Source organism: Lucilia sericata, unplaced genomic scaffold, assembly GCF_015586225.1.
Source record: "Lucilia sericata isolate MDLA Ls3-8-SP2 unplaced genomic scaffold, ASM1558622v1 Contig000353F_arrow, whole genome shotgun sequence".
In the NCBI taxonomy this organism is placed as follows: Eukaryota; Metazoa; Arthropoda; class Insecta; order Diptera; family Calliphoridae; genus Lucilia; species Lucilia sericata.
In genome coordinates, this window is record NW_023994373.1 from 217749 (window position 1) to 241495 (window position 23747).

The 23747-nt window shown below is 31.3% G+C and overlaps 3 protein-coding genes across 7 annotated transcripts in view; 1 reads left to right on the top strand and 2 right to left on the bottom strand.

Moving 5' to 3' along the window:
- The window catches only part of LOC119604013 (putative uncharacterized protein DDB_G0289263), a 280690-nt gene that overhangs the window by 150456 nt on the left and 106487 nt on the right, over nucleotides 1-23747 (top strand). For 3 of the 5 annotated variants that reach the window (XM_037956336.1, XM_037956340.1, XM_037956337.1), the window contains one exon: nucleotides 22967-23747. In XM_037956336.1, coding sequence (XP_037812264.1) covers nucleotides 23044-23747 — 704 coding nt within the window. In that variant the 5' untranslated portion in view covers nucleotides 22967-23043. Of the gene's footprint in view, nucleotides 1-13293; nucleotides 13361-20685; nucleotides 20873-22966 lie in introns of those variants that run through there. The other 2 variants (XM_037956339.1, XM_037956338.1) reach the window with 2 other exon arrangements.
- On the bottom strand, nucleotides 15165-19997 carry LOC119604016 (DExH-box ATP-dependent RNA helicase DExH1). The gene is made up of 3 exons (XM_037956350.1): nucleotides 19154-19997; nucleotides 18586-18793; nucleotides 15165-18524 (listed from the first exon to the last, which is right to left on the bottom strand). The coding sequence occupies exons 1-3, from the start codon at nucleotides 19736-19738 to the stop codon at nucleotides 15841-15843; spliced, it is 3477 nt and encodes a 1158-aa protein (XP_037812278.1). The 5' UTR covers nucleotides 19739-19997; the 3' UTR covers nucleotides 15165-15840.
- Nucleotides 21663-22605, bottom strand: LOC119604017 (uncharacterized protein C9orf85 homolog). Its single transcript, XM_037956351.1, has one exon. It carries the CDS (start codon nucleotides 22468-22470, stop codon nucleotides 21760-21762), a length of 711 nt encoding a protein of 236 aa, XP_037812279.1. The 5' UTR covers nucleotides 22471-22605; the 3' UTR covers nucleotides 21663-21759.

Sequence of the window (23747 nt, forward strand, 5' to 3'; positions counted from 1 at the left end):
GAATTTGTGATTTTCAAATAGATATTTGAAAAATCATAAAATAAAAATAATTGGGTAACATATTTAGTTAAAATATCGATTTTTGCGATCACAATTAATGATCACTGCATAGTGGTATTTTAAAAAAGATTGAAATAATTATGTTTTTTCTAAACAATCGGTTCGATTCGAAATTTCACATGCTCAAAGAGGAAGTGTTGTCGAGTTTAAGTTTTGAATTTAGATCTTATGACCGTAGCAGTGGCGCGGCCAGGGACCCGCAAAGTAAGACAAAATTTCAATTAATTTTGCCATCAGCCTGTTTTGAACTACTGTATGAGATTTAAAAAGATAATAATCTAAACTTAATTTTATTCTTAATCTGGACATGATTTTAGCTATTGGTGTTAATCGTTTGGCAAAGCATTGACTTAATGATGATCGTGAAAATCTTTATCATGTAAATATGTGAAAAATGCTATACAAAATATTATAAACAGCTGGGTTAAAATAATAGCAATTTAAATAAAACATTTTATTCAATTTATAAAAATCAAATTATTTAAATAGTAAACAAAACATGAATTTTTCCATAAGCTATTAATTAAACCAAAATCTATTTCGCAAAAGAAGGTTATGAAAATATTTATAAATTATTTATACTTTAATTAGGTCTTAAAAACACTGCTATTGAGTAATATTACTCAATATTATTAGACAATAATAATAATACTATTAATGTAAAAAAACAGCTTTTTCCCTTCAAACAACCATAAATAATATTATTTAATACATATTTTAAAAGTTCATTAAGTTACATCATTTTGTTTTCTCTCCAGAAAAAAAAAACACCTTCCCAAATCAAAAATTTATTACTTTATCTAATAACTTTGGTTTTTCTACCATTACAAATTCTTGAAGTAAAATTTTTTAAAAGCCCTTAAAAATTATTGAGTAATACTTTTACTTCCAAAAATCAGTGAAAGTTTTAATATTTTTTTTCTATTTCACACAAGTAACAGTTTCTTGAAATACTATTTCATGGAAGATTCATTTATTCATTCATTGGTTTGGCTGCTAATGATGTGTCTGCATTTCATACTTGGAGTAACTAATTAAATGTTTTAACGCTTCTGGGTTTGACCAGCCCCAACTTTTTGGTTTAACTCGGTAATAAATCATAAATTGTTTGTTAATTAAAGCTAATACTAACATATTTTGTTACTTTTTTAATTATGTTATTACCACGTTTTTTTAAACAAATAAACATATGAGAAAAGAAATTAAATTATTTTAGATACAAAGTTGAAGGATGGGCTATTTTAATGTGTAAATAAATATCTTAAGGTTATTTCATTATTTTACTACTTTTTTAAATTGTAATTATAGTTTAACGAGTAAAGACAATTTCTTAATTTAATTTTTATTTATTTTTTCTTTTAGGTAAGTGATTGGCATATACTTGACATGATCATCTCTCAAATTCTTAATTGACAAATTTCGAAACCAGCTTTAATTCTATGTAAGTACTTGGTTATAGTAAACAAGACCTTTCATTGATAAAACTTCAAAAGACTCCAATTGGGGGAAAACACGCAAGTGAGCCCTGATCAAATTCCCAAATCAAAAAGAACAAGTAAGAAAGTATAGTCGGGCGTGGCCGACCATATGATACCCTACACCAGTTATGAATATTAAATGTGATTTATTTTTCATAATATCGCATTTATCTTCAATATTTCCTTGTTCCGATACATTTAAGCAATTTATGGATGAAAAACCAATTTTCTGAAAGAGGCTTTATATGGGGGCTAGGGGCAAATATGGACCAAGCCCGATAAAATTTTGTGAACATATTTATATTTACATAATATTTAATTGTGCTGAATTTCATCGCGATATTTGTGTTTATAAGTTAATTTGGGACATTCAAGTAATTTTCTGAAGGGGACTTTGTATGGGAGCTAGGGTCAAATGGGGCCCGATCTTTATGAAATTTGGCAGGGTTATCAAGACTTCTATAAAACTTAGTTGTGCCGTATTTTATCGATATATCTGTATATTTAACATAATTATGAGCTCAGAAGCCCTTTTCGGGGGGTTCTGTTCTATGGGGGCTAGGTGAAATAATGGACCGATTTTAACCATTTTCAATAGGCTTCGTCCTTGGGTCAAATAAAACGTGCATGCCAAATTTCATCCAATTATCTCGAAAATTGCGACCTGTAGCTTGCGCACAAGGTTTACATGGACAGCCAGCCAGCCAGCCAGACGGACGGACGGACGGACGGACGGACGGACGGACATAGCTTAATCGACTCAGAAAACGATTCTAAGCCGATTGGTATACTTTAAGGTGGGTCTAGGACGAATATTTTTATATGTTACAAACATCAGCACAAATCCAATATACCCTCCCCACTAAAGTGGTGTAGGGTATAAAAATAACTGTAATATCCCAGCAGTTCGTTCGCACAGTCCCGAACTACCAGTTTAACCTACCACTTAGTGTTACCCCTAGCCACCGACTGCCCAGGTGACTAGCTATTCTATCGTCACCCCATAGACTACGAAGAGACAAACAAAATGCAAAAGTTTAGAAAACACTGTCTTTTCGGATGCATTAACTCTTTGTGGAACTGCTCAGCCGCGCGAAATACAGATCGGTGTTTTTTTTTCTTGTAAGTTACAATCATATGGTCAATCGTGGATATGATGTTGTAGTTGCATGTGCTACAAAAAAGTATTGATCGGCGTAAACCGAAGAATTAGCTATCTGAATTCCTTTGAACAATTATAGCTAGGACCAATAGGTAAAAAGTTACACTCATTTGAATAGAACCCTGTATGACCAAAATGTCCAACTTTGACCCCCTCTGACTCCGGCAATTCTTGACCGATAGAACTGAATGTTTTTGTCTGGCCTACTATCCCATAGGTGCAAATTTCCTCCAGATCGGAAGGCATCGATTTTTAAAGTTGGGTCACTTGAGACGAAATTCCCCATATGTACATTTTTTTCTAAGATACATATATGAATGATCAAATGATTTTTCTTCGAAAAAAATTATCTTAAAAACTTTTTTACAAATAGACTAAATGATCGGACGATTTGACTATTAATCGCTTATTTACAAACTTATTATAGAATTAAGGCTTTTGAATTTTTACTCAGAATTTTGATTGATGTCTTTGCGATCATTTGATATTGAAGATTCGGATATTTTTTAATAAAAAAATGTTGTATATTATGATCGACGATCGAGATCTGTTTGTAAATCAAGTGATTTTTTTTAAACTAGATTTTTGAATATTGGCCAAAACTGATAATTGATTACGATCGATCTACTTCTCCATAGAAACGAATTTTAGATAATAATATACTCACAAATCAAGGTCCTTTTCTAAATGGTAAAAGAATGGAAAATTTCATATTTTTTTACAAAAAATAAAATTATGATGAGAATTATTTATTTCATATAAAAATAATTTATTAGAGAAAACTATAAGTGAGAGCTTTTTGGTTCAAATCTTAGCGATCACTGTTCAATTTTGGAAAATTTAAGATATTAAAGATCTATTGAAGATTAATTGAACACTTTTCTATAATTTTTTTTTTTCAATTTAAGATTTCTGTACTTTTAGGCTGATTGATCATTTTCATAATAAACAAGTAAGAAATTATAGTCGGGCGAGGCCGACCATATAATACCCTACATCGGTTATAAAAATAAAATGTGATATAGTTTTCATAATAAAACATTTAAGTTGAATTCTACCTTGCCTTAGATATGCTTAAGCCATTTATATTTGAATAAAATTGTGAACATTTAAGACGTATTTTGAAGGGGCTTCGTATAGGACTAGGGTCAAATGAGGTCCTATTATTATAAAATTAATCAGGATCATCAATTTTAACAATTTTCAATAGGCTTCGTCTCAGGTACAATAGAAGATCATGTGCCAAATTTCATTGAATTATCTTCATAATTGCGACCTGTTGTTTGATTACAAGGGTTCAGTTGTATGTGGGCTAGATGAAATAATGCACCGATCTTAACGATTTTCAATAGGATTCGTCCCTGAGACAATAGAAGATCATGTATCAAATTTCATTGAATATCTTCAAAATTGCGATCTGTAGTTTGATTACAAGGTTTACATGGACAGACAGGCGGACGGATATAAATCGACTCAGAAAATGATTCTAAGCCGATTGGTATACTTTAAGGTGTATGGGATCAGCAGCACAAACCCAATACACCCTCCCCACTAAACTGGTTTTGGGTATAAAAACTACTTCTTTCAAGATTTAAAATATTTTAATAAGTGATCATCGAACATAAATGTTCTAGTTGACAATTCATGATTTCTGAGATTTTCGGTCTAGAATTTAGGTGATCACGGATTGATCTATCTATAAACGATATATTAGAACTTTAAGATATTTACATAGAAAATGATCGCTGATCTAATATCATTTCTTGATTAAACGCTCTAGAATTGTTAATCATTTAAGATTTCTGAGCTTGATCGATTCAATTATGGATTATTGATTGAACACTTTTCTTAATTTGCATAAATTAATCTCATTCTTTTTATATTACTTATGATTCAAAATTATAAATTAATCTAAAATTGAACATAATTTTTCACACTTTTATTCATAATTGTTTTTTTAATTTATGATCGATTTTAAAAATCGATAGTATCTTTTTCCAGTGATAGTAAATTTAATATTATTTCCTGTATTATGTATTCAGTTTTTGAAAGTCCCTTCTAATTTTATATATTTTCTGGAATAATTTGTTTAACAACTTTTTACATTAGGGCAATTAAAACTATAAAAGTGATAATAGCCATAACTAAATCAAATTATTTTTTATTTAAATAAAATCAATTTGATTTACCTTAAAGGCAAAACATATAGTACATAGTAAAACCATAAAGATGAGTAGCGATTGCTTTCTGTTACTTCTTCAAAGAGTTCAATGAAGCATGACTTAGAGTTGAATGGGCGCTTTAGTAAAAAAACTTGTTGGAGCTACATATTAATATGAGTAGCTTAAGTTTAACAATTAGTAAGAGTCACAAGAAAATAAAATGTACATATAAAGATCATATTGATGATCTGCAGTTCATATGATCGCAACATAAATCTTTGTAATTATTAGTAGCAATTTACTATCTTAGGGTATATTTCCAGTCTTTATAACCAATTTTTACACCAACTGCGATCACTAAAGATTTATGAATTCCAATAAACGATGTTAAAACAAATAACTGTAACGATCAACACAATAATCGATCAATAAAATTGAAACCATTGTTTACGACAGGTGAAAAACAATACCCACTATATAAAAAAAACGAGAAACATATATTATCAGACAACTATAATAAATGATAATGACCATTAGTTACAGGTGAATTTACTTAACAAAATGATTCATTCCAGATTCATTGATGATGTAAATTTATTTAAAAAAAAACTTATTTTTTTCCAACACTCCAGGCTAGAAGTGAGAAGAAAGCAAAGTAACAACAACAACAAAAACTATATGACTTAATGGCAATGAATTATTAACATTAATGATGTTTATACCACCTTTTTCTATAAAAATAATATTACAAAAAAAATACCAAAACATGAAAATAATAAAAAAATATGTAGAAAAAACTCTTAATTGCCTACTAACTTAAATTTAACGAGTATAAAGTTTTTTTCTATAATTTTTTTAGTTTTTTTCTTTCTTTTTCTGCTTCAATAACTAAGTTGAATAAATTTTCTTGGAGGTGAATTACAATTGAGGCGATCAAATGTAAAAAAGAGAGTATGTATTTTCTTTTGAGGTGAATGAATTTGAGATCCATATTTTAAAATCCTTTTTTTGCTTTTTTTATATAAAAAAGTTTTTTGTTGAGATATATGAATGATCGTACGTTTTTCCTTCCAAAAATTAAATCGTGAGAACTTTTCTTACCAATATTTTTAACGATCGGACGAGATCCTTTTGCCGATTAACAGTTTATTTATAGAAATATTATAGAATTAAGTTTATGTTCAGAAACTTGAATGATCACTAAACGATCATTTGAACGATTTTGATCAGTATTATGATTAAATATTTATGGAATTATTATAGAATTAAAATTTCTGAATTTTTGTTTAGAAACTTGAATGATCATTTGATCGGTTTTGATCAGTATTATGATTAATAAAAAAATCCATTTTTTTTTAAATTATATGATATTACCGGTCAAGGATCATAGTTGAAACGAAAAGTCGACTTTTTGACTTTTTTCATTTAGTTAAAAGTCGACTTTTCGACTTTTTGCATTTTATGAAAAGTAGATTTTTCGACTTTTTCATTAAGTCGACTTTTCGACTATATGTATTTTATAAATAGTCGACTTTTCGACTTTTTCCGACTTTACGATTTTTTCGACTTTTTGACTATTTTCGACTTTTTTTTTACTATTTTTTGATTTTTTTCGAGTTTTTCCGACTATTTTCGAGTTTTTGACTTTTTTCCACTTTTTTAAAATTTTCGTCTATTTTTGACATTTTTCTACAATTTTCGAGTTTTCGACTTTTTCCGACTTTTTTCGATTTTTTCGACTTTTTCCGACTTATCGACTTTTTTCGACTTTCAAACTTTTCGACTTTTATTAACGAAGTCGACTTTTCGACTTTTTCACAGTCGATAGTCAAGTTATCGACTTTTTTTGAACAAAATAGTCGACTTCGACTTTTTTCGACAAAAAGTCGATTGTTCGATTATTCGAAAGTCGATTTATAGAACCCTAATTTAAATCATTTAACATATTTGAATTTTTGTCTAAAACTGATCAGTGATCATGATCGGTTTACTTTTAATATGAACAAAGATCAAGCTCCCTTTTTAAATGTTAAAAGAAAATAGAGTTTTGCCTCCAAAAAATTTAAGATTGAACTCTTATTTATGGACTTTTTTACAACTTAAGATTTGTGAGATTTTAGTCTGATCGTTATCCTCTAAATTATATATGATTTTGATCGCCGATCTAACTTCGAACTTTTCTTTTTAAAAGTTTATTTATAGAATTGTTGACAATTTATGATTTCTGAGTTTTAGGTTTAGAACTTAAGTGATCGTTGTATGATCTCCTCCTTAATAAAATAAAACAAAGTTATTGAAAAGTTAAAATATTTTGAGAAGTGATCATTAATCGAACTTCTTTTGTTGATAGAACGCAGACCATTTAAGATTTCTGAGCTTGTGCTCAAAAACTTAAAAGATCAGTGATTAATCTCCTTTTATTGAGAAGTGATCGCTGATCAATTTTCTCTTGTTGATTAAACCAGACTCCACAGGGGGAAAAGGGAAATTCGCCCACCGACCCCCCCTTTGAGCTGGATCCCCGCCTGGATTAAACGCTTATCAATAGACTTGTTGCCCATTTAAGATCTCCCTCTCAATAAAGAAATAAACAATTTTATTGAAGATTTAAAGCATTTTGAGAAGTGATCGTTAAAAAATTTTCTTTTCTTGATTTAAATCTAATTTATAGACTGATTGGCAATTAAAGATTTCTGAGTTTGATGGTCTAGAACCTAAGTGTTCACTGATCGATCTTCCCCTTATATTTAAGATATTTTGAGAAGTGATCGCTAATCAAATTTCATTTGTTAATTAAACTTATTCACCATTTAAGATTTCTGAACTTGATGATGATGATGATGAATTTCTTCAAATCTTCAAATTGTAGAGTTCTTAAGATATTTCAGCTTTTAGTCACAGACTGATCTTTTACCTTCTGTAATTACTTTTTGTGATATTTGGAAGAAAATAATTCTTTAAAAATTTTAGAGTTATTAAAAGTTTTGTTATTAAAAATCGATATTTCAACAGAAATTTTTGTGATCACAGATCATACTTCTTTCGACGTTTAAAACCCATTCGATGTAAAAACAGATCCCGGTTATTATTTAAATTAAATGTTTTTGGAACTTTTAGTCACAGATGTTCTTCTTTTCCCAAATAGTCTATAACTATTTATAAATTTGAAGATAAAAATGCTTTCTCGATCGGAATAGCAAGACATCTTAAACTCTTTTTATAAAGTTATTGAAATTTTTAGTTTTACAAACAAAATTCGATTTTTGTCATAAATATGAGTCACAAATAATTGTGATCCTTTTGTCAATTTAAAAGCATTTTGATTAAAAACATAAATGATCAAAGATTGAGATCTTTTCAGACACAGATTGATCTTCTATTCCAAAAAAAACTTTTCATCTTCTTTAAATATTTTGAAATTTGATTGAAAATATTAAGCGAAAACAGTTAGATCCTTTATTTCGTAAAAAGCTGTCTCATAAACAGCTTAAAAATTAACAAAACCAGTCGGAGAGCTATTTTTATCAAACTCATTTGATAAATATTTTAAAGATCAATTGCCGCTTGTAGTCTCCATTGTGTTTGTCAAAAAAAAATCTTAAAATTTATCACAAAAACTCACTATTTGATTTTGAGTAAGTTTTCTTTCGCACTTTTTGTTGTTTCATTTCTTCTTTTTACAAGAAAACTTTTAACAAACAAAAAAAAAATACTGTTATTTCAACTTGGACTTGTGCTCAAAAGCTTATAATATTGGAAAGCAAACAATATAGAAGAAAACGCAAAAAAGTGAAATGATTTGATTTGATTTTGTGTGTGTCTTTTTCGAACATCACCAACATTCAATTTGTTGTCTTATTTTACGATAATGATGAAGTTTAAATTTGCTACACTTTTCAACGCTTCTTATTTTTCCAATTTAATGATTCGTTTTGTTGTTATTTATATTTATTTTTTTTTTTTTGTAACCAACTACAAAAAAAGTTGTTACAAATGTTGCGGCAACTTGCTGTTGCAAGAGGATCTTAACTATCAGCAACCAACAGTCGCTGCTGTTCATTGTTGTCGTCTGTCTTATAATAATAATAACGAACAAGTTGTTGTGATATTTTTGTAATATTAGAGCAATATGACTTTTTTTTATTTAATTTTATTTTTATGCAAGTCTTTTTTGAGGTATGTAGTATGCATTTGTAAATCACATTTACACTTAATTATGTATGCACTTTATATTGTTAATAATATTTTTTTTTAATATAACAACTTGTGTTCAGATTTGTTGCATGACAAAAATTATTTTCATTCACATTCGCTGCTTAAGCAGAAACTTTACACACAAATCCTCTTTTTATACCCACCATCAAAAAAGATGGGGGTATATTGATTTTGTCATTCCGTTTGTAACACATCGAAATATTGGTCATAGACCCACAAAAGTATATATATTCTGGGTCCTCATTAAATTCTAAGACGATCTAGCCATGTCTGTCTGTCCGTCCATCTGTCTGTCTGTCTGTCTGTCTGTTGAAAGCACGATAGAGTCCGAATGGAAAGAGCTAGAGGGTTGAAATTTCACATAAATATTTTTTATAGGTAAGGTTTGTTTGGTATTGAAAATGGGCAATATCGGATAGCCCCCATACAAGTGGCCCCTCGAAAAGCAGCTTTAACAACCATATCTTGTTTAAAAATACAAATATAGCTATGAAATTCGACATAAGTAAGTTCCTTATGATCCAAAATTACTATGCAAAATTTTATGAGGATCGGTCCATAATTAACCCTACCACCCATATAAGGTCACCTTCAGAAAATGACTTTAACGCTCATTACTGGCTTAAAAATTCTAGTATATAGATGAAATTCAACATAAGTAAGTTTCATACGAGTCAAAATCTATCTAAACTATTTAAAAATACGAGTGTAGCGATGAAATTCGACACAAATAAATTTAATATGAACCAAATTCTGTCTACCAAATTTTATAAGGATCGACCCATAATTGACCATACCCCCTATATAAGGTCCCCTTCAGAAAATTACTTTAACGCTTATAACTGGCCTAAATATACGAGTATATAGATGAAATTCGACATAAGTAAGTTTCATTCGAGTCAAACGAGGTGTGATGGTGGGTATATAAAATTCGGCATAGCCGAATATAACACTCTTACTTGTTAAAATTAAACAGATTGAGATTTTTTTTGTTAATAATCGTCTAATAAAATATAGATATATGTTAATACCGAAAAACAACAAATGGCAACTTCAAATGTAAAGAAATTCCTATTTTAACCCAAAAACACAAATGCAAAAGATAAACATCTCTTGCTTTGACACTCAGGAAAAGAAACTTCCAAAGAAGTAAATGATAAGTAGCAGATACAATTCCGAAATCCTAAAAAAAGCTTCGTAGAAAAAGCTTTCAATATACATAAGTATGTACATTTGTTCTGGGTCGATTTTCTTCTATTTTGATGTACAAATTCTACAAATAAGTTCTAAGTAAAATAATTTTCCTGTGAAATGTATACAAAAACTAGCTGGTACATTTTAGGGTTAAGCAGTCATCCATTTATTATTAAATGGATAGATAATGTTTGTTTCTTAAAACTTCTTTAAAAACTGCTTTAAAAATGTACTCATATTGTAAGCGGTTTAATCTCTAGTGTATTTCTTAACAAGCAATTTGCAAAGAAATTGTTCACATGTCTCAGATTTAGTTTTAATGAATTTACCAAAGAAATTGTTCATATGTCTAAGATTTAGTTTTAATGAATTTACCAAAAAAGATTAAGTTACATTAATGCAATGAATTGAATTCACCTGATAAACTTACATTACATGAATTCCGGTAGCACCGATAACTTCCAACATAATCAAATATATTTAAATGATGTAAAGTACCGAATATATTTTAGAAATTACTTTTTAATATTAGTATGTTACATCAAAATTCTTCATGTTCATTCAAAGGTCAGTAAACAGTGTGACCAGGTCTCAAAAAATGTTCCGGCTAAATCCCATCCAAAATAATGCTAGGAAAAATTCTAAATTGATTTTAAAATGCCAAAAAAAATGCTAAAATTTTTTAAGTGTTTTTATGAACAGTTCATATTAATTTGTAACTGAAATTCATTGTAATTTATAACAAGTAAGAAAGTATATTCTGCCGTGGTTGACCATATGAGTATAAAATTTTATTTATTTTTCGTAATAAAGCATTTATGTTGAATTAAACCTTGGTTCCGATATATTTAAACTAATTTTCTGAGAAAGGCTTTATACATTTGTATATGTATGGGGGCTAGGTAAAATAAAGGACGGACTTTAACCATTTTTAAAAGGTTTTGTCATTGGATCAAAAAGCATACGTGCTTATTGTTTTGATAATTTCAACCTCTACCAGACGGTCAGACTTACATGGCTTAATCGATTCAGAAAATGATTCTTAACCGATTAGTATACTCAAACGTAGTATAGTGGAGTAGGGTAAAAAATGAAGTTCCGTGGTATTAAAATAAACAGAAATGCTAAAAATTATTTCAAAATTTTTGTAAATTTAGCAATATGTAATGCCTCTAACTTTAAAATATTTCTGAATGCAAAAATTACATTAAAACTCTATTAATTACACTAGTTGCTCATGGTATAAAACCTATATGTGTTTTCGGAAGGAAAAGTATAATATTTCTAGTTTTACTTTTTTTATATAAACAATTTTATTTGTCTTCCTCAAAACACTTTAAAAATGGTTTTCATGTCACAAAAATATTGAAAATTCCGTTGAAATAATTTTAAATCTCGGTGAATAGATGTCAGGTTTATAACTCATACTTCCAAGATTTTTTCGGAAAAATATATATGAGAATGTATGAAATGAATTGAGAGATATATTCAAATCCGTAAGTTTAGAATACAACATTTTAAAGTATTCACTTGTATTGGCGTAATTTTAAGTTATTTATCTTTATGAATCTTTTTGCATTATTTTGAATTACAGTGTAAATTATTACATTTCTCATATTTCTTGTTGCTTGTGTTTGGGTAGACATTTAATTCTGATTTTTTCCGGTTAAACCTATTTCCAATATAATTCTTTTTTTTGTTTATATACTAAAATTGCAAAAAAAGCTAAAAATGCTAAAAATATTTTATAAAAATGCTAAATAAAATGCCAAATGCTAAATTAAAATTTTACAGCTAAATCAAAATAAAAAATGCTAAATCTAGCTGCAAAAATGCCAAAATGGTCACACTGTCAGTAAAACTTTTAATGTGATCTATGACGGTATGGTCGTCCAAAGTTCAGAAAGTTCCAAAATAATATCGCTTCCAAGATATTTAGATTTAATTTCGACGAAATTCTGGCTCAAGGGTTTGGCTGTCTTCTCCATATGTTTTATCATTATTATTAATCTGAATCCGTTCGTACAATTTTGTATAGTTGTGTCTGTAATGTGTCCTCATACCATCATCTTAACCTTGGACTTGCTCATTCTAAGGCTTCTTGTTCTCTTCTCTATATAATCTTTGTGGTTCTACGCCAGGTGATCGAAAATTATTCTCTCGGGTAACTTAATAATTCAAACGGTTTTGTATCCATCAGGTTAACTTCCTTTAGTTCCTTTTTCTTTAAAGCAAGTACATGCACTCTTTCATTGCCGATTATTCCCGAAATATGTAACAGATGTAATTCCTTTTTCTCAATTAACTTACTATATTAGAGTTTCAACTGACTTCTGGCCTCGTTTACCTTTAAGTGCAAATGTTATGGATTAGACATGGAAAATTCACAACTTTAAAAAGTACTGAATTTCTTTATAGGGTAGTGGAAAATTTTTAATTTAGTAATTTAAAACCTAACAAAATTCAATTTTCCATACCAGTTATCAATGTTTCGCTTATAGAACGTAAAGGATCAAGGAAACTGATGATAAAAATGTTGGTCGAACAAACGCCTTAAGTGTCGGATATAAATCTTATCATTATTTCTTGTACAATTAAAAAAATATCGAGTTGAGGCTTCAAATTTCCTAGCAGTTCTCCCCCGGGGAAATGTTACTTTGATGAAAGACAATCATCTTGGTGTTATTGCAATCCCGGAGAAAGGATGAGCTAATCAAATGCATCCTCGACCTTTTCTGGGAATGATTTGGCATGGGGTCGAACAAAAAAACCACACAATCTGGTACCTTGGAAACCGGAAGCCCATATGACACAGTTTCGAACTTTGTCTTGTTCAGGTTATTGGAGGGTGAACATGGTAAAAACAAGTCATTGGCTTATTTGATGAATTCATGTTTCGGTCTACCAATTATATTTCTAGATGCTGTTGCCGACTGACCAGAGGCCATCCCATCTGCATGGTTGTAAACGAAAGTGATATTTTTGCATCTCGGAAGATAGACAAGGGGACAGCAATGGTCAGAGATTAGATAGCTGGAGTACTTGAGCAAAGTGCTTGTACAGAACAATGTACAAAAATTGGGGGTATGGTGAGTCTATTTGACGACCTGTGGATGAAAAAGAACACCGTTGAATTAGGCCTTCAAGGCAGTTGTTTACGTAAAGCGCTTCGACATCATTTGCAGCTGTTCGATAAAGAGTCAATGCCTTCGAATATGACAGTCATTTCCAGTTTTAATAGAGTGTTGATAGATAGATAGATAGATAGATAGATAGATAGATAGATAGATAGATAGATAGATAGATAGATAGATAGATCGATAGATAGATAGATAGATAGCTCGATAGATCGATAGCTGATAGATAGAGCTCGCTCGCTCGCTCGCTCTCTCGCTCACTGCTCGCTGCTCGCGTCGCTCGCTCGCTCCTCGCTCGCTCGCTCGCTCGCTCGCTCCTCGCTCGCTCGCTCTCTCGCTCGCTCGCTCGCTCGCTCGCTCGCTCGCTCGCTCCTCGCTCCTCGCTCGCTCGCTCGCTCCTCGATGCTGCTCGCTCGCTCGCTCTCTCGCTCGCTCTCGCTCGCTCTCGCTCGCTCGCTCGCTCCTCGCTCGCTCTCGCTCGCTCGCTCCTCGCTCGCTGCTCGCTAGATCTAGATAGCATGATCGATCGTAGGTCGGTCAGGCCCCTATCAGAAAGTAAACGTGGATTCTTGTGGTCTCTTGAAGACAGAGAAAAAGAGTTGAGTGTAGTTGTAAGTGTTATAGATTCAAGTAGATATATTTTGAAGACAAACGGAGTTGAAGAATTGAGAGATCATAACGTGATGACTTTGCGAGGTTTATAATGTTTTTTTTTTTTTTTGATTAAAATCTTGATGGTCCCAGTAGAAAAAATTTAATTGGATGATGACGCCAATGAGTAAAGTATTTTATTAGTTACTGGTAATAACTATATTGAGAACAATATTGAAGACTCAAAAACGCTGTTATTGAAAAGTCTATGAAAAGGCTGTAGAAATCGTTTTACAAAGTAATAAACTGTATTCAAACATAAAAAATGTATTGTTCAATAATACGATTTATTCGGTACTACGAAAGGGCCTGACAATATATAATTCGTACTAGCGGACGTTCACTTGTAACGTGGTTTTGTCTTCGGCTGAGGTAACTTAGTCTCATCCAGGGTCGACTTACGTATCCACAAATCTTAAGTAATAACAGGATATATTTAGCCTTTATGGGGGTTAACTTAATTAACCTCTTTATTGAATTCTATTCTTTAAAATACAATTTGAAAGATAAATAATACGAGTGAATAGCTACGATAAGATGTATCGATCGGTTCGGCTGCTATATCGGTAATAACAGGCGTCCGAAGTCACTGCAAGAACAGGTGACTGAAGTCACGGTATGTATGTAGAGACTATTTCTACGTTACACACTGTATTTTGTTTACCTTTTCATTTGCAACAAATAAAACATCAATTCTCTTTTTTTTATTTACAGTGTAAAATTTATATGAATTTATTTAAATGTGATTTTTTTATGATGCAAAGATGATGAATAATTCAATTTGTATCGATCGGTTTTTATATAAGTTTTTTTTTTCTGTTACATTGTTTTTACTAAAATTCTAAAAATGTTTTCTTTTGTTTTAAGCAATAAATTATGAAAACTACTATTAGATAAATGTATAATTTAATTGTGATTGTTAATAAAATGAAATTTTAGTTTGTTATTTTTGTTGCTGTTTACTATTTCACTTAAAAACATAAATATTTTCTTTTTCATTTAAGATTCTTTTCTTTTAAACTGGGTTTTTATTTTTAAATATTTTCATTTCATTTTCTTTAGTTTTTCTTCATTTTATTTTTTTTTTTTTTTGTATTTAAACAATAACAAGCCAAATATGTTACACAAAATTAAATTAATTATATAATTTTTGTTAATTCTTTATTCATTTTCTTTTGTAATAATAATTTTAAACATTTTTGTAGTGTCTTCAATATTAGAGTTTTATAACGGATTCAAAAAACATTTCAAATTTTCATGTACAAAATTCATACTATTAAAATTCTTTTCTTTTTATATAGAAAATATTTTCAATTTTTGTTTAGGTTTTCATACATTTGTAGTTTTATGTATAATATTTGTGTAGTAAATATGTAATAAAAATCAATATAAACTAGGTTTGCTAAACATATAAATGTTTGATATAAAAGTACGGCGAATTAAAAGTTTAAAGTTAAACTTTGTTTTAGATATTGTGTGGAAATCAGAAATGATAACTTCTTTTAGGATAATTGTGTCTAATGAAAATAAATATGAAAAACACATCTTACTAGGGCATAAAATGTAAAAAATAATAAAGTAATAATGTAGTTTAGGGTGGGTGGAAGATACCTTACTTTTTAGCTTGGAACAAACTGAGGAATACGAGCTAAAAAGCTATTATTTTCGACCCAACTTAATGTTAGTAGATATTTTATACTTTTTTTTCACCGCTTTATAAATATTTTAAAAGTAAGCCTAAAAGTGTGCTTTAAAATTGTTTACCTTATTAAAATACACAGTTAAACTGTCATTTTAAATGTAGCTGCATGAGAAGAGTGCAATGTATTCAATAACTTTTGTATGCAGAATGCTGCCGACGAAGTTGCTGCATTGGGGCCAGTTTTCAAAAACGCTAAAAATTGTGTGTGCAGAGCAATGCGCATGAGCAGCAGCAGTTTAGCGTCACCGGATTGTAAATCAAATTTAATCCAGTTATCTAGTGACATGATGGTTTTACAGTTGTCATTATTAAGGGATATGTTTTTCAAAGTTTTCGACAATTTCTGCTGTAAAGCTTCAAAATCATTTAAAATATTTGAAGAATTTGAGGTGGAGGAGTGTGAATTTGTGGTATTGGTGGCTGTATTGGAAGTTAGCTGCAGTGAGTGCTGAGAGTCCGAGTCGGTGTCAATGTCATCATTACACTCGAGCTCCTCTTCATCGGTGTCATCCTCCTCATTGCCCACATTGTTGATTATATCACAATCCAGGCCACACTGTAAGGCAATCATGAGAGAGGGTACTACAGTGTTCATGTTAATGGTACAGGTGTTTGTTATGCGCGACTTTTCATAGAACACTATCCAATCATGCGGCAGTTGGTTGATAAATTCTTTGAGATGCTTCTTACCCGGAGGATTTAGGGAAGAGGTTCTTTGTAAAAGCAATTGCTTTTCAGCGCCACATACCAACTTCAAAGCCTTTCGATCAATTAAAGCCACATTTGGATAAAAGCCTGCCACCAGGCACAACTGTATCATGTGCCAATCATTGTTAAACATTTTATCCATGTAATTAATATTAAACATATTCTTGATTACATCATTAATTTGTTTACGTGTGGCGCAAAACATTTCCATGGCCGAGTGCGATAAGAAATATTTATTACAAAACTCTCTTACTTTACGGGGATTGTGTCTGACTTCCATGTAGGATTTGTGCAAAGATAAAATACCCATTTGATCACTAAACGATTGGCCAGAAAATGATTTACGTTGAAAAGAGGCCTGACCCTGGGCCGAGCGATCAGTGGGCAATATAAAAGGATCTTTGACCGAATGATAAGCACATATGGTTAAGATAGGATCGTAGCATTTCAAAAATACACCATACAACAAACATTTGCCCAGTTGGACATCGAGTGGTATATCCACCAAATGTTTACCCAATTCCGTTACTGATTCGTCATCACGAAAAACTCCCAGAATTTTTAATTTTCTTACTGCATTTTGTATACTTAGTGTAGAGGGAGGATTAAGTGACTTTTGCAAATACGTTTGTACGCCACATTTCGGCTCTAATGTCTTGGCATAGAGACATATTTCCGTCAAGGGAATGCGCATAAACTCCGGTATGCTAAATTGAGGCATAAACTGGTACTTTGCCTTGGAATATAAACGATAACAAACGCCATTTTGTGTACGACCAGCTCTGCCCGAACGTTGGCAGGCATCGGCTTGAGATATCCAAATCGCTTGAAGTTGTGATGACTCTGTTATGGAATCATAGGTGTTCATTTTCACCTTACCCGAATCTATGATATAGGCTAAATCGGGTATTGTTATAGAAGTTTGTCCAATGTTAGTGGATAATATAATCTTGCGCACTGGATGCCGTTGTAAAGCCTCAAATTGATCTTTGGAATCCATGTGACCGTGTAGAATACAAAGTTTATAAGTACCTGCCGGTAAAGTGCTCTGTATTAAGTCTCTTTGCTGCACGATATCATTGTAACCAGGCAAAAACACCATAATAGCGCCACTGTGCCCATTTCTATACAAACCCTCCAGTAAGGATAAAATCAAATCATGATCCACTTCATTGTCATCATTGAATTGTTGCTGATAAGCTGCCAAAATACGATGCTTTTCCTTATCTTGTTGGCTCAATTCCTCCTGTTGTTTAACACGTTCCACACAATTGGTAGAGCCCATCAAGATTTGCAAACATAAACCATCAGCATGAAGACGTGCATAATCTATAGCCTCATAACCATCATGGTCACGTATACCAACATTTGCCTGTCGCAGTATTAAAAATTGTACAAATTCGGGCATATTACACTTACAGGCCGCCATTAATGGCGTTAGACCCGTTTCTGAATGTCCTGCATTTATAGACATGCCCTCACTTTCTATATAGTACTGAATCTGATCGAACATTTCATTTAGCTCCTCTTTTGATCTAATTTCCACACTTTCGCAACATTGTTCTATTAAAGAATCCAACACCTGTTGCATATACTCATCCTCCAAGCGATCAGCAGTAGTATGATTCATCATTGTCTCCAATATATTGTCGCTAAACATAGAGGTGGGTGTGGGAAAGGCTTCCTGCATTGAACGTAAATATTTCTCCATAAGAGCCGTACGATAGCCCGTATGAAATAGTATATCCTCTAAATGATATATCTTAACATCATACCCCTGGCCGGGTACATTTAATACTGGACAATTATCAAAATAGTTTGATAATAATTGTATGTCCATGGTAGCCGACATAAGTATCACTTTGAGATCTTTATTTAGCTTTAACTGTTCCTTTATGGTGATCAATGTAAAATCGGTATTTTTATCACGTTCATGGATTTCATCGATTATAACATGCGAGACCTTGCGGAAGAGATCACGTACATCGGCCATTATGGAACGTAAAAAGCAGCCAGATGTTGTGTAGATTAAATTGGAAGTCTTTTTAACGCGACCTTAATGAATAAGTATTTTATGTTATATTAATATGATTTGTATATTTTTAGTGTTACTTACTTTCCATGCGTATTTGGTAGCCGACAGTTTCTCCTAAAGGTTCTCCTCTTTCTTTTGCTACACGATGTGCTACCGAGACTGCTGCTACTCTTCGGGGTTGTGTCACTACTATGCGACATGGTCGATTACGTCGTGTAGCTTCATTTAATATGTATTGAGGAACTTGTGTAGTCTTGCCAGAACCAGTTTCACCATTTATTATAAAAACCTAAAAATAAAGACATTTTGAAAATAAAAGCTCTGAACAACAGTCCAGTCTATAGTCCTAATATCGACTAATGGCCACTCTATAGTATGGACAATTACCCAAAGTATATTTAAAAATAGCCCCATATTTAGTCAAAGCAATAGCCCTCTTTATTGTTTAGACAATATTTCAGTATATACTCTATATTGTGACCAATAGTCAAGACTATAGATTGGCCTAAGTTTAGACTTTAGAGTGGACTATAGATTATATCGAGATATTCTCTAGATTATAATCTACAGAATAAGGAAAGAATCAGAAAATTTTGATAATTTTAATCAAGATGTCTATACAAATCAATACCCAGCGTCCAATACTTACATTATGTTGCTTCAACATCTGATGCAACTCTCCTTGATAATGATATATCGGCAATTCCTGTTTATCCCGAAACAGTTCATTACTAATGCGTTGAGCTCGTGGCGGAATCATACGCGGACCCAAGGCAACCGATATTGAATCACTTCGTAAATTTCTATATCGATGTGATGCATTAGGATTTGATTGAACAATAACCTGATTGGTTACCAGTTGTGTTTGTATTGTTGGCAGAAGACTCTGGAGTACTGCTCTAGTGGCAGCTGACATATTAAGAGGACGAACATCACCCAAAGTTGTCAGGCGTTTACGCCGACGTACATGCAACTCGCGATTATTCTTACTACCATAACTTTGAGTCTTTAGGCCCAGACGTGCGGCAAATTGGTGCATATACTTGCGTTGTATATTAGAGAGACCTTTAAAGACAATTTCATCCTCACTGCCGGCCAGGAAATCGGAAATTTTCAATTGTAATGGTAAACGTTCACTTTCGGGCATTTTATGGCTTTCGCGTTGATTCCTGCTGGAGCCACCTCCATCGATGCCGGCTGCTTTCTGACGATGTTTTTTCGTATTTGTTGACATTCTTTTTTCCTCTTTTTTCTATCGTTTTTTGGGTAAGAGGTTGTCGTGTGTGAGTGTTAAATTTTAGTAAAAATTTCCTAAGCAGCTTGTTATTTGATAATAAACTAAAATACTTGTATTGTTTCACATGCGTAACACTATTTCAATTCATTGGTATTTTATTCTTAAATGTATAAATTTAAAGTTTCTTTTACAAAATTTCTCTGACAAAACGCAAACTTTCTGCAATGAAAAAATCAAGACGAATAAAAATGTCAAAAATTACAGATGTTGTGTGAGAGTGTTATATGAAAGCTGAGTTTTGTGAAAATGTTGTGGTGTAGTGTTTATTATTGTGGTGGGTAAGGTATTAACAGTAAGATGTTAGGCGGTTAACAGTTTGTTTTTATTTTGTTCATAAAAATGGAAAATTGTATAGTTTGCTTAAAAATAACAAAATTTAAATCCATTTATTAGCTTGCACAAACAATTAGATTTATTATTAATAATAATTGAATTAAAAAATGTTAATAACTTAAACACTTCCTGTAGTTAGCTTAATTTTTCAGCACATAACAGTAACTTCCGTTGACCGGAAGGAAGTATTTTACATAATTAATTAGTTTTGGAAGATTTTATATGAATCTTTATTTAGTCAATATTTTTATTTTCAAAATATATTTTCATTAATAAATCGTTTATAAAAAAATATTTTTACATTTGTGTAACTAAATAATATTTATTTTATTAATTTTATTACATTACATCAAAATAAAAATATAAAGTATGAATATCGGAAAAACTTATAAAAACGTACATTTGAAAAGACCGTTATTTATATGGTTTTCCTTTTTAACATTTGTTTACTCTCTATCTCTCTCACTTAAGTTCAACAAGTCTCTCTTTTCTAAAGCCACCACTTCCGTTAGCTTTTTTTTTACCACAAAGTCAAAAAGAAGAAGAACTGCGCGGCGTCCTGTAGAAAAAAAAAAAAATTATTGAAAATTGCAAAAATAGTTAGAATTTTTTAAAATTGTTCAGTATTTCAAAGTGTAGTGTGAAAAAAGTGTAAAATTATTAATAGTGTTAAAATAAGATAAAATATTTTGCAAGTTATAAAGAATTTAGTGTTTTTGGAATAAAATTGCTCAAAGTGTAAGTGCTGTTCCAAGAAATTTTTTAGTATAAACTTTCGGACTGGTAATTTTTGATAAAAATTAAAATTTTTTGATAAATTTCACATTCTGTTGTATTGCATTAAAGAAATATTGAAATCGTTCGCATAAATCTTTTGTTTTGTTCGGTTTTGTTGTGTGTCGACTTATTGTCCCTGAGTTAAAAAAATTCCGAATAAGACTACTAGGGACACATTTACATACAACCGTAAACATACACAATTTTCGTCGTGTTACAATATTTCAATACTTCCACTTTAAATGTTGACCCTAATAGTCGAGTTATTGTCCCTGACTTGACAAAATTCCGAATGGGACTACTAGGGACACATTTACATACAACCGTAAACATACACAATTTTCGCCGTGTTACAAAATTTCAATATTTCCACTTTAAATGTTGATCCTAATAGTCGAATTTAGCTGGGCAGAAGGCTGTTCCTTTCCAGTAAGCTATTCCGGCCAATGGCTGGGACAAAATTTAAAGCAAATCCAAAAAACCGGTGTTAGTTTATGCGGTCCTTGAGTGATTCATCTAGTATTAAACTGAACTAAGTTGGAGGTCAGAAGCTTACTGCCGGTTGTCTTAAGATAAACGTTAAGTAAATAAAAATAGGATTTTCTATGAACGTCAGTTGAGAATATTATGTAAAACTGAGATTTTTTCCTACAATTTAGTTGCAACTGAGTTTTCTTTTAAAAACTAAAGTTTAGACCAAATCTGCTAGTGCTTCCTTCATTTATAAGTTAAATAAGATTATCTATTAGTTTTAAGTTTATTATTTTTACTAATTTTCTTTTTATTATAAGTTTTCATTACATCTTAAAAAATATTTTCTATAAAAAAAATAAATTAATGAATCACATTTATTCATCACTAAAATCTTCCTCCTCACTACAATCTTCATCATCGAAATCCTCATCATCCGAATCAAAATCATCATAATCATCATCCTCATCGTCCTTAAGTTTCAGCTGTTCAATCTTTAGCAACAGCTCATCTCTTGTATGAGGAACTCTGGTTTTGGGTTTTGCCTTATCAACATTAGCCTCTCCTTCCACAGCGTTTTCTGCATTTTCGCCACCCTCCTCACCATTTTCTTCACCCTCACCTTCCAAATTCTCTTTCTGCTTCTTACCCTTGTCCATGTAACGCAAAAAGGCACGACGTTTTCTTTCGGGAAAAGATTTAATAAGTCTTTCCATTTCTACCTTAAGTTTCAATTCCTCTTCGGGTGTGGGTTGTGGCGGTTCTATCTCCACTTCTTCAGCACTCTTGAGACATTTAGCACAAACCCTTGCTTCCAGAGCACATTCACGGCAGAGAACATGATACGCCTTGCGTATCTTTTTCTGGGAACATTTTGTACAAGTTTTAGGTTGTGAGAGAGGCTTATACTTTTTGTATTTGATTTTCCATTCTATGACACCTTTACAATGTTGACACACCTCCGAAATGTGCAGGGTATTGAGACGTTTCTGTAGCGGAGTCTTGTCGTGCAGATCATTTTTGAATACGTGACGATTTTTATGTTTTTGGGCACGAGTACGTGATGCATTACCACGCTGGGTACTCATGTTTGCGGTGTGCAGGAGTTTTTCTTTAAATTATTTATAATTTAATAGAGAATTTTTAAGAAAATATTAAAAATTAAAAATTTTCTATTAAAAAACGTGTTGCTACTGCAAACAAAACAATAACAATTGATTGTCAAAGTAAATGGCTGTCAGTTCATATTCACCACAAATGTTATGGTGGGTAAAAACAGAGTTGTTATATATAGAAAAGCAAATAGGAAATTTAGCAAATTAAAAAAACAAAATAATTTTTTTTTGTTAAAATATTAATAAAGAAAAATTATATTACTCATTGTACACAGGTTCAATTTGTATGTTTTATTCATTAATACTAATAAAATCCATAAATAATATTGATTTTTTTTTTGCAAAATCTGTTAAATTGGTGTATTTAATTAGATTTTTTTTATTTTACTAAAAAAATATTTTCAGAATATTTAAAACTTATTTATTATATAAATCTGCATAGTTTTAAAACATTTTTTTTGTTTTTCAGTACCTTTATATGCTCTACATCTGTAATAACCACGTAAAACTATCCTGTATGAAGTTCTTTGCTGAAATTATACCAAAATGCGCGATCTTAAACAATGTTTACTAGATCTTTTACGATCTGGTGGTATATCTGTCGGTGATAATAATAGCAACACAAACAATCCACAAGCCATGCCTACCTCAAAAATGTCCCACAAACCAAAGAAACTTCATGAGTACACAGCAGCCGATTGTAATGCCGCCTTTCTGCGTAAATACTACGAAGTGGGTAATAGTGGTGGCGGCTTTAGTGCCCCCAACAATGGCATTATATATTTTAATGAAAATCTTACAATGACCAGTAAATATGATATGAGACAATTTCCCATGAATCGTTATCCTTCATGTCCTCTAAGTACATTTAGTAATAGTGATGATAGTGTCTCACCGCCAAGTTCAAAATCTGATAATCATAATACAACCGATGATACGGAAAGTTGTCGTTATGATGATTATTCATCGGAAGAGGATCGCACAACATTAATTGATTATTGCACGCATAATAATCCAGATAATGTGGTAGATCCAACGCATATTTGTTGTGAAGCCGATGATGCTTTATTAGATTCGTTTTGTACCTTATGCACTTCCAGTTTTAGTTATAATAAGTGTTGTCGTTATTGTGACAACTCACAATGTGGTTCGAAGTGTAATTCAGAACGCAGCTCCCATATCAGTCGTCGTAGTCAACCACCACAGAATTTACTAAACTCCACCTTACAGCGTAATAATGGTAACTTAAG